This window comes from Tursiops truncatus, chromosome X (genome assembly GCF_011762595.2).
Source record: "Tursiops truncatus isolate mTurTru1 chromosome X, mTurTru1.mat.Y, whole genome shotgun sequence".
Classification (NCBI taxonomy): Eukaryota; Metazoa; Chordata; class Mammalia; order Artiodactyla; family Delphinidae; genus Tursiops; species Tursiops truncatus.
In genome coordinates this window covers 16622394-16634573 of record NC_047055.1, presented here as the reverse complement: position 1 = coordinate 16634573, position 12180 = coordinate 16622394, and the positions used below count along the sequence as shown (strand labels likewise).

Sequence of the window (12180 nt, the reverse complement as noted above, 5' to 3'; positions counted from 1 at the left end):
CAAGTCACTAGGGAAGTATAAACTCCTATAGGAGGTATGCGGACTGCAGGAGAGACCAGCTGACTATACACACAGCGCTGAGAGAAAAAGACTCAGGGGAGAAAAAAATGCAAAGGAATATAGACATGAGGCCAGGTGGAGGAGAGGCTAGCATTTAGGTGGTGGTCAAGTATGATGGGGATGGGAGACCTGAAGGCTGTCCTGTCCTCAAGGTTAAGGGTGAGCCAAGCTGATTCAGAAATGGTGGGAAAAGCCTGATTAGAGCAGTAGTTGCTCAGGGTTAATATAAAGATGGGTGGAAAACTGAGGACTGCATAAAGAAAATGTGCTATACCCATGCAATGAAACATTATTTGGCCACAAGAAGAAAAGAAGTGCTGATACATGCTACAATTTGGATGAACCTTAAAAACATTACGTTAAGTGAATGGTTCCATTTATATGAAATATCCAGAATTGGTTAGTTGCCAGGGGCTGGAGGAAGGGGAGAATGGGAAGTGATCACTAATGGGTATAAGGTTTCCTCTGGGGTGATGACAAAGTCTTGGAACAAGATAGAGGTGATGATTGTACAACATAGTGAATGTACTAAATGCCACTGTATTGTATACCTTAAAATGGTTAATTTTATATTATATGACTTTCACCATAATAAAACACACACACACACACACACACACACACACACACACACACACACTAGCATGCACGCCCAATACAAATGGGTAGGAGCCTCTGCTGTGACGGCTCTGAGGGGAGCTCTGCCTGGACTGCTGAGGAAGGAGGCTGGTTGACTTTTTTCCTCTCATTCTTCTCCTTAAGTTGTAAACTCCTCAGCAGGGGCAGGCACTGCGTTCTACCTATCACTGGATGCCCCAAAGGGCCTAGTACATAGTAAGTGCTCAATCTTTGTTGAAGGAACCTGCATTATCAGATGTTAAATGTAGGAAAAAAACAGTATTTTTTTCTAACTAAGGTTTTTGAACATGTATAGGTTCAAACAGTTTCTCTCTTATGCTATTTTAAAATAAACTTGATTAAACAATAAAATAGGGCTTACATAGTATCAAACCATCCAGAAGAAGGGTGAAAATTTCAGCCAATTATCCAGATATTTGGCCTAACAGTTCTAAAAAGGTGTTTGAGAACGTATTTGCTAATTTGTTCACTCTTCATACAGGCAAAGCCTACATTTAGCTGTTAAACCCAGTGTTAGCTTACTTCTATGGGCTCCTTTATTTTTCTCTTGGTCTCAGAGATTCTGTAATTGAAATTCACTGTAGTTCTACAAAGGCAAAAGAAGGAGGATTTTCTGCCTTTGGCAATGGTAGGAGATCTTTGCCTGTAGGATACATGGTGACTCTCATGATGGAGTATACCTCACACAAGCCAAGCTTGCTAATTTGAAGATTTCTCTGTGAAATCCTGGAAGCCAATATTTATCTCCAGCCAAGATGAGGAGGTGGTGGAGGGAGGGGGAGGTGAGAAGGACAAATGATGCTTATGTGGTACTCCCTGAGACTAGATCTGTGAAAACGTTCTTTTCCTGCACAGTTCAATTGATTTTATTCATAAGAGATAAAAATTGAAAGGATGTGAAATATGACCTCATTGAGAGAGACAGTGACTTGTTTGACTCTTTAAAAGTTGAAAGATCTGTATGTCCATAGTAGGAGGTTATAAACAGCTATGATAACCCAGCTGACATGGATATTGATCAATATTTTCTTCAACGTCAATATTTTCCTTTTAATCAGCTGTCTCCACTGACAAGTCTTGTTCTCTTTCAAGATCCTTGCTTTTCATAAATTTTCTTGACTAAAAGTAAAATATTTTCAAAGGAACACAAATCCAACCTATAAAAGCAACAAAGTCACAAGCCACTTGACAATATGAATTGGCAACTGTTACTTAAGACTAAATTAAATGAGAAATTAAATGAAAAGCACTGGAAAGAGGATTTAACTATAGATGAGACATGCAGCGCAAAGCTAATCTTCATAAATGGTGCAAACAGAGGGCACACATGTCCTCAGGCTATAGAACTTCATATTATTAAATGTATATTCTTGAGTAATTTGGTAAAAATCTAGTTCGACACTATTCCCTAGTCCCATCGTTGCGTTAGGTCAGTGATTAAAGTACAGGTTAATTATAACCCGAGGTTGCCAACCATGGAAGGGTCACTTCCTGGATTACACTATCCTTATTCTGTCTACCAACACGTTTGATTTCCTTCCTTCCTCCCACCTTCTTTGTCTTCCTTCCTTCTTTTATTCCTGCAGAGTATATATCAACAATAAAAGTTGTTCCGAAAAAATTGTTTTTTCAGAAGTACAAGTAAGAGTTTGGAATAATGGCTTTCCTCCATACTATAATATTTATTTTATTTGATCATTTTCAATATCCTAAGATATTAAAAGCTAGCAAATTAAACAAAGAAGTTTAACAGTTATTTTAACGGTGCAGAAGTGCATTTAGTTAACTTTTGGACTCATTTAAAGTTAGCAGGCTTTGGATTCTTCCATTTGATAGAAAAGGACTTTCTTGGTTCCAGGACAACATCCTTCATGAAAGCATACTGAACATGAAGTAGTATATGAGTAAAATTCAATTTTTAAAAATCCCACTAATTCGGGACTTCCCTGGTGGCGCAGTGGTTAAGAATCTGCCTGCCAATGCAGGGGACATGGGTTTGATCCCTGGTCCGGGAAGATCCCACATGTCGTGGAGCAACTAAGCCCGTGCGCCATAACTACTGAGCCTGCACTCTAGAGCCTGCGTGCCACAACTACTGAAGCCCACGTGCCACAATTACTGAAGCTCACATGCCACAACTACTGAAGCCCACGTGCCACAACTACTGAGCCCACGTGCCACAACTACTGAGCCCACGTGCCACAACTACTGAAGCCCGCGCGCCTATAGCCTGTGCTCTGCAACAAGAGAAGCCACGGCAATGAGAAGCCCACGCACCACAACAAAGAGTAGCCCCTGCTCACCGCAACTAGAGAAAGCCCGCGTGCAGCAGTGAAGACCCAGTACAGCCAAACAAAATAAAAAATAAAAAAAAACATAGGGCTGCCTGACAAGAAATTCTTTTGAATTAGCTAAAACTGGATCATCTGATATACCAGAAGACATATCCAGTGGGGTTACAACATTTGCTCTAAACAATCACAACAGTGAGGAAACATATTAGTGCTTGATTCACAGTAGGTACTCAAATATTTGTTAAATGAGTAAATAAATGAATGATTACTTTAGTAAATAAATATAAACCAAAATTTCCATGGTTACAAGATATGCTGCTTAAAACAAATTAGTGTTCAGGGATTGTTCATTTTTCACCATCTTAATATACCAATGGGTAAGCCATTGGGATGGTCTCTCATCAAGTTTATGCAAGAACCACATGTTTGACCTGTAGGCGTTTTCCTTTTTAAATATTATATCATTTATACCTGTTTTAAGGCATCTGCTTTTTATAAAGCCAAATACCAACTGCTTTTCTTTGACAATTTAAATGAATATGTGGTAACAGTTAGGTACATTTCCATGATTCTACTCAGTACCTGATAGAGATTTTAGGGCGATAAAGATACACCATTTCTCCAGAGTAGAGTGGGCTGCATGGGGCCATTAATCCCTCCAGCCTGATTCACATTTGCTACAGAGAAGTCTATCTCCAGGGTGGCATGCAACCTCAGTCTCATTAGCACCTCATTCTCATTGTTCCAGGTCAGTACAAAGCTTAGTTGAGAAACAAGCTGTTTTCAGGCATGTGTTCTACTTTGCATTGGGAAGAGGAGGGGTGGCGGGGGAAGGGAGAAAGAAGAGAAGTAACATGAACTGAGCTTCCATTATCTGCCAGTCTGCTAGGGGCTTTACCTCACCTACTAGGTACAACAACCCTGTGAGATGCCCCTTCCTTACAGAAGAGGACCTTGAGACTTTCTAGGTGAAGTGACTCACCCCAGGCCACACGCAGTCAGTAACAGAACTGAGATGCAAATCCAAGTTCATCTGGCGCCAAAGCCTTCCTCTGTCCATGACATTACACTGCTAATTAATTCCATGATTAATTATCCTGTGTCCGGATATTGGGTTCCACTAAAATGTAAGCTCCTCAAAGCAAGGAACTTGCCTCTCTTGTTCACCCTCATATCCCTAACTCCTACCTTGGTGCCTAACACATAGTACCTCAAACATAAATGTTGAAGGTATGGATGAATGTATAAATCCATAAGGAAATAAAACACATAGACTGCCGGAGCTAGAGGTGCTCTAATCCAACCATCTCGGTTTTTAGATGGGGAAACTAAGGCTCAGAGGGATTAAGTCGCTTGCCCTTGGTTAAAAAAGCGGTCAGTGAAAGATTCAGAACTTGCATCCAGGTCTCTTCTGTATTCTCCTCTACAACATGCTACCCCTTGCACAGACATTTTTGAAAGCATGTTCATCAACTCCATATGGTTTCCTAAGCATTCTACCCTCCCGATTTAATTCTTTAATTGTAAGCTATTCCTTACACATGCAAAGCAATGGAGGTTAGGAATACCATTAGCCCACTAGAATGAAAGCTCACTGAGGACAGGAAAATTTGCCTGTTCTTTTCACTTCGACATGACTGGCACTTAGAAAATGCTCAGTAAATATTTGCTGAAGAAATGAATATATATTATTTCCTTTCCAACAATAAGCAAATTCTTCAGAGATGACGAATGTTAGCACAGATTATACTAAGAAACACTCAAATGATTAAACATTTCAGTAAAAATACTGTGAAGTGGTACTCCTCCTTCCCTCCGCTTTCTTCTTTCCTCTATCTTCATCTAGAACACGGGGCACGGGGCGGGGGAGATAATGCTATTTCATAGGATTGATGTAAGGATAAAAAGAGTTAATACAAATAAGCACTTAGCATGGTGCTTAACATGTAGTTAACTCTCAATAAGTAACAGCTATTAGTACAAATATGATTTCTTCAAATCAATCAATCAATCAATAAGGTCCCACATAATGAGAAGATGAAGAAGCCAAAGACACCCCCCCCCCCAAAAAAAAGACTTGTTTTATGCTTTACAATTTGTACAATGTTCCTGAATCCACAGTTCTCCATGTGCTTCAAAGTTTGTACGTTCTATGAGGGCTATAAGTTATAGACGGCATCCGCCATGTCAGAGATGTTCATGTGTATGTTTTTTTCTAGAATTTTTCTCATGAAATTAATGGAGAGAAGACATAACTAACATTGAGATGAACATATGATGAGTATTCCTCAAATACTGCTATATTTAACATTAGAAAAAGATTACCTCTCCACGAGTTCTTGTCCATTCCAGCAAAGGGTGTCGTTTTCAGCCACAGGGCTATGGCTGCAGATGTAGCCAGGCAAAGCACTATAGAAGCTGATGAAAGATTTTAACTTCTGAATTAGTTCCCTGAAAGAAAAACAAAACATCTGTGTATAAGATGCAAGTAAACCCAGTATGAGGAAAGTTTAATTTGCTTATCAGCATGACAGAAAGGCTCTGCCAGGCTGATTAGAGCAATAAATCATTTAAAAAGACATTCTTGGCTACAAGGCCACAATTTAGGGTTTTTTAAATCAGTAAAATGATAGAAAAAAATTTGCCTGCCATATAAGGTGCTGTTCCTATCAGAAGGATGATTTAATTCCACCATCCATTTTTCTAACACGTTCAGCTTCCATTTTTTGTTCTGATGCTGTTACCCACATTCTCAAAGGTGCTGATTACAAGGCACACTGGAGCACTACATCTATCTTTTGGTTTCTGAGTGTAACTGAGTGCAATGATTGTAATTTACAATGCTATTACCCTAGAGATGGCCCCTTTTCATATAGACTCTGGCTAATAGTTGCAGATCAGAATCGCAGGGTGCTCAGAGCAGTATAAGCTCTGTGAAATTCTCCTGACAATATCGTCAGAGAAACTCACATCTGCTAAAGGAGGAAGGTTTCTTTGTTCTTTGTTTATACGTTGTGGTTCCTATGGGGGTGGGGTGGGAGGGTCCTAGTATATTTTATTATATATTTGCTCTAGCTTTCATGTTATAAGAGTGTGTGTGTGTGAGAGAGAGAGAGAGAGAGAGAGACCAACCGAACGTATTATATATACAAATATGTATAAACACACACCCATAAATACCCAGCAAAACTTTTGGCCTATTATCTTCTTTCAGATGTACATGGACATACAAAATAAGACACTATAGACTGGAAAGAAGTGTTTATGCTTATTAAGAAATATTAAAATATCTATGCAATAGATGTCCAGTAGTAAACAAACCAAAATAAAATACTCTTTATTTTCTAAAGCAAATATTCCTTGTAGAAAGGAAGTTAAAGAGTACTTCATATATATTCAAGTCTATCTGAAGTCTTCACTAAGTTTGTAGAGACTCTCACCAGGGAATTTGCTGGCAGTGGAGTAATTATGCAATATTGTCTCCAGGCTAACAATGGACTGACCTGATATATAGGCCTCTAGAGGAGCCCAGAAATGCCCTCTGGGGGTTGTTCTCAGATCTGGCCAAAAGAGGAAGACTGGTGGAAATAACTGTCTTGCATTTAATGCCATTTTCCATTTTATTACCATAAAACAATTCATTTCAACTAATAATTTAGAGAAAGAGAGAGAGAGTGCGCTTATGACACTCAGCACATCTTCACAAAGGCTCGGGTCACAGTAAAGCCAGGGTGATGTACAGAACAACTCGAGAAGGGTTATTGAGACATATATAACTCCTGATACCCCAACAGTTACTTCCTGCTATGCTCAAACCCTCTCACAGCCTCTACTGCTGGTTGCTGAGCTCCGTCAATCTCCAAAGTGAAGAGGCTCAGTATAGGGCTCTGAAGATAAAAGTCAACACTCTAGTTTCTCAGAGGAAAAAGATGGGTTCAATTAATGCTAATAGGGGAGATGCTCTGTTTTACAAGGTAATAATACGGTTCCCAAGAGTGGAAACTGAAAGACTAAAGCCTGAGTAATTCCCCTCATTCCATGAGGAAATGGAATACAGCCATTAGTCTATGGGAAGTGATGGCCCTCCCTTTAATGAAAGTTTCCCTTAGGCCTCCTCCTACCTTGAAACTCTGTCTCACTAACATAGCACATAGCAAGAAAAACTGAACCTCATAGCAAAGCCTTCCAATTTGACTTCCCTAGAAGTTAAAACAAACAAACAAACATAACACTCTGAACTTCTTCCAGCCTCCCAACTCTTGCAGTTTTTTCCTTGGCTGATCATAAAGATCACTGACAAACTGGAGAAGATTCAGAGAGGGTCTATCTAAATGTCGAGGGGACAAAGGGCTGCAATAAACCTAAGACCTCCAACTTTAGTATGAAGGGATATTACTTGGTGGGGTCAAAATAAAAGTCTAAGAAAGCCACAAAGACTGTGAATAATGTCTAGGTCATCAAATTCTAGAACTCGGGGAATCTCTCTGAAACTTGAACAAGGTAACTTGGAGAAATAACAGACCATCCTGTATCACAGAGTACGCATTACCTCCATAGGACATACAGGATGGACCTAGGGAGAGATAGTGTTTTTAAAACTTGCTTCTGAATTAGTTATTTTGAATTTAGAACACAGTTTCATTTAGGAAATATGATATAGTGATGGCTGGATTCTCAGAACAGCCCCTTAAAACCCATTGGGAGTAGTAGCTAAGAGCACTGATTTTGGAGTCTGACCCCCGTGAGTTTCAAATGCCAGTTACTCTCTCACTTACTTAGCAGTAAAATCTTACTAGACAGATTCTAAACTTCTCTGAGGCTTAGTTTCTTTATCTGTAAAATGAAGCAAATGATAGGCTGTTGGGATGATTAAATGAGACAATGCATATAAAGTGTTTAGCATAGTACCTGGCACAGAGTAACACCTCCACAGTGTTAGCCATTTGGCAATTTATTTTCATTATTATGAGCCTCTAGAATATAAATATAGTATATATATGAAATATATATTATATTCCAGATAAATTTATGTATGCAAGATAATTAAGTTGTTTTCAAGTTCCAGATAACTTTACATGTGCAAGATAAATAATACTTCATATTTTAAGGTGGCTATTAAAAAGTACAACCATGTTTTCTCCCTAAATATTTTCCCTGTTATTCTTTTTCAAAAATTAGCTAGCTATTGGGCTGGGTAAATCACTGGACTAATCTGGTAAAGCATTTTAGATGGTCTTTGCGTGGTAGGAAAGGGGTGGTGGCCCTCACAAGGATTTGTGTCTAAGAAGCCGAAATTGAGTATCAAATGTGGAAGACCACGCCAAGATGAAGTCGAGTTTAAAAAGGTAGGTTAATCATCAGGGAGAGGCAAATCAAAACCACAGTAAGATACCACTTCAAGATGACTATAATAAAAAAGACAACAAGTGCTGGGAAGGGTGGGGAGAAATTGGAACTCCCACACATTGCTGGTGGGAATGTAAAACAGCACAACCACTGTGGAAAATAGTTTGGTGGTTCTTCACAAAGTTAAGCATAGAGTTACCACATGACCCAGCAATTCCACTACTAGGTATATAGCCAAAATAATTAAAAACAAGTACTCAAATGAGTACATGTACACGCATGCTCGTAGCAGTACTATTAACAATAGCCAAAAGGCGGAACAAGACAGATAGGTAAACAAACACATATTCTATACAATGGAATATTCTTCTTCTTTTTTTTTTTTTTTGCGGTACGTGGGCCTCTCACTGTCGTGGCCTCTCCCGTTGCGGAGCACAGGCTCCGGACGTGCAGGCTCAGCGGCCATGGTCCACGGGCCTAGCCGCTCCAAGGCGTGTGGGATCATCGTGGACCGGGGCACAAACCCGTGTCCCTGCATCGGCAGGCGGACTCTCAACCACTGCGCCACCAGGGAAGCCCTATTATTCTGTCTTAAGAAAAGTATTCCTGCGTGCTGCAACATGGGTGAACCTTGAAAACATTATGCTAAGTGAAAGAAACCAATCATGAAGGATCACATATTATATGATTCCATTTATGTGAAATGTCCAGAACAGGCAAATTTAGGGAGGCATAAAGTAGATTTGTGGTTGCTTTGGGCTGGGGGGGGGATGACGGTTGGGGAATGATAGCTAAAAGGTGTGGGATTTCTTCTTGAGGTGATAAAAATGTTCTAAAATTGACTGTGGTGATGGTTGCACAACTCTGTGAATATAATAAAAACAGCTGAATTATATACTTTAAATGGATGAATTGTATGGTGTGTGGATTATATCTCAATAAAGCTGTTATTGAGATTTACCTCCAAAAAAGGGTAGAGAAGAGGTGAAATATGTCTCAGAGAAAGAGAGTCTTTGTCTACGAGAGAGATACTCCTTGGAATAGTGGAAAGAGACGATCAGGAGAGCTGGGAAAGAGCCAGGTTTGGATGGACATGAAACAACGGCCCGGGTGAAGGGTGAGAAAAGAAATTTATAAGGGCCACAACTTCAGCACAGCAAGAGCTGCAAACAGTGGTTAAAATCTATTTCTTCCTTCATCTTATAAAATGAAGTCTGGGGCTTCCCTGGTGGCGCAGTGGTTGAGAGTCCGCCTGCCGATGCGGGGGACGCGGGTTCGTGCCCCGGTCCGGGAGGATCCCACATGCCGCGCCATGGCCGCTGGGCCTGCGCATCCGGGGCCTGTGCTCCGCAGCGGGAGAGGCCGCAGCAGTGAGAGGCCCGCGTACCGCAAAAAAAAAAAAAAAAAAAAAAAAAAAAAAAAAAAAAAAAATAAAATGAAGTCTGCTTTTTTCTCATCATAAAAGAAATATATGGTCACTATTGAGAATTTATAAACTACAGAAAAGTAGAAGGGGGAACAAAACCTTATTTATAGTGCTACCAGCCAGATAATCACACTTAATATTTGGATATGTTTCCTTCTAGACGTTCCTCTCCAGTAAAGTTTTATGTTTATTTCTCTAAAACCTATTCTTCTTGATAGGCTTGTTCACTGAGTTCTTTTTGGTTCTCAGTGTATATTATTACCATTAGAACCCACCTAGAATCCCAGGTAGATTTGATTAGAAAAGAACATCAAGGGCTTCCCTGGTGGCGCAGTGGTTGAGAGGCTGCCTGCCGATGCAGGGGACACGGGTTCGTGCCCCGGTCCGGGAAGATTCCACATGCCACAGAGCGGCTGGGCCCGTGAGCCATGGCCGCTGAGCCTGCGCGTCCGGAGCCTGTGCTCCACGACGGGAGAGGCCACAGCAGTGAGAGGCCCGCATACCGAAAAAAAAAAGAAAAAAAAAAAGAAAAAAAAAGAAAAGAACATCAAAATAATGAAATAAATACTGGTTCTCAAGTAATTCCCAGGACCTGTGAGATGAGGCAGTAGCCACTTCTGTGACAACGAGGAGCAGGGCTCCAGCACATTTAGCAAACTGGCCAATACTTCTGAGTCCCCAAATACAGTGTTACGGTGCAGGCCATTCCTTCACGCAAAGGCTTCTAAATACCGTGAGAAAACAAATTTTGGTTTCCAAAGAAACTTTGATTTTTGAAAGGAAAGCCAGACATCCTATTTTTCAGGGTAGAAGACTTTCTAAACTGTTGGAGAGTTAATGAGCTTTTCAAAAGAGGGCGACAACAGGTAATAATGTCCTCTGACATCACAGCCCTGCAAGCAGCAGAGTGTGACAGGAGTAGTTTACTGCCTACTGGGTTTACTGCGCCTGTCTTATTTCTCCTCTTCTTTGTCACTCCTTCCTAAACTTGTTCTGGCATGGGAATTAAGTGTATTTTATTTTTACCTTTTCTTAAATAAAGCTTTCTATCCCCCTGCTTATAATTTTAAAAGGAGGTGAGTTGAATATATTTCTATTTATCTCTTTGAAGAAAGATACCTGAAACTAAATTAAGTGACATATTAATTACCCATGTATGACTCAGTCCAGATTTCTTTTCTTTGTGCTAGTAACCCATGACAGACAACAAAAGAATCTCCACCCATGAACTAAGGCTCAACTGAATTGTCTCTGAAAAAAAAAAAGGATAAAAGTTTGGACAATTAGTTGCCCAGGATGGGAAAACAATTTGACTGAAGGGAATGTTCTTTGATTCGAATTCCACTTTATTCTAATCATACATGCCAAACATACCATTTGACATATAAATAGTGAACCCTACAGCTCTCACTTGGGACAAACCCAATGCTCGCTCACAGCAGTCTACTCAGGAAAAAGAGTCTATCCAATGTGTTAAATGTGGAACTAAAGGACAGGGCCCCTTTGCGTGCACGAGCCATTTTGAAATATTGCAGCTAGGCGCACGTGATCTTCCCTGGGGGGGCTCCCACCATCCTCAAGAGAAGCGTCCCCTTCTTGGGTTGTGGCCGAGGGGATTCCCTTTGCTTTCTTGCAATGATTTGCTTGGGCAGGCATCAAAGCAGCACTAATTGGAAACCACTGCAAGTAAAAAGCAGCCTTTCATCCCCAGCTGCAGATCCTGAACTTTTCTCCTTTATCATTAAGGATCTTACTTTTCTTAATATAAAATAATATGAGCTCATTATTTTTTTAAAAAATTAAAAACACAGAAAAGCCCATAAACTGTTTATCCTTAGAATGATGCAGAATCATACTTATTTCTGCTGCAGAGAACCTTTCATGGTCTGACTCCAAGCTATAATTTTCTACATTCCAGAGACTAGCCCATACTTTTTCTCATACTGTTCCCTTTGCCTGGAATACCCTCGTTTCCCTCCTCCATCTGTTGAATTTCTACTCTTCCTTCAAGACCCAGCTCAAGAGTTACCTTTTCGCAAGAGAGCTGCTAACCTTCCCATCTATGACGCTGCCACTCTTCTGTACATAGCTCTGTTTTGGCACTCACCCCTCAATGCATCAAAACTATTTGCGTGTCTGTCCCCCTAACTAGGTTAGCAGCTTCTCGTAGTCCTCAGAGCCTAATCCTTACACCAGCATAGATGGTGTTCACAAAAGCTGAAAGAAGTAGAGTCCTATTCAGGGCAGAATGACTTGCACCAGAGCTGAAACTCGACGATTCACTCAGGACATACTTTGTTGTGTTCAGAGGGTGGAAGGCAGCAGTCTGAGAGGGAGTGGGAGTAAGCATTGATTCTGGACCAGGGAGCTGAGATCAGCTTTTGTTCTTTTCTTTCTAGGTCATTTACTAGTGTC

General features: G+C 40.5%; 1 protein-coding gene across 5 annotated transcripts in view; it reads right to left on the bottom strand.

Moving 5' to 3' along the window:
- Positions 1-12180, bottom strand: part of GPC3 (glypican 3) — a 444369-nt gene that overhangs the window by 149474 nt on the left and 282715 nt on the right. For all 5 annotated transcript variants that reach the window (XM_073799647.1, XM_073799648.1, XM_073799649.1 and 2 more), the window contains one exon: positions 5319-5444. In XM_073799647.1, the coding sequence (XP_073655748.1) occupies positions 5319-5444 (126 nt within the window). The remainder of the gene's footprint in view (positions 1-5318; positions 5445-12180) is intronic.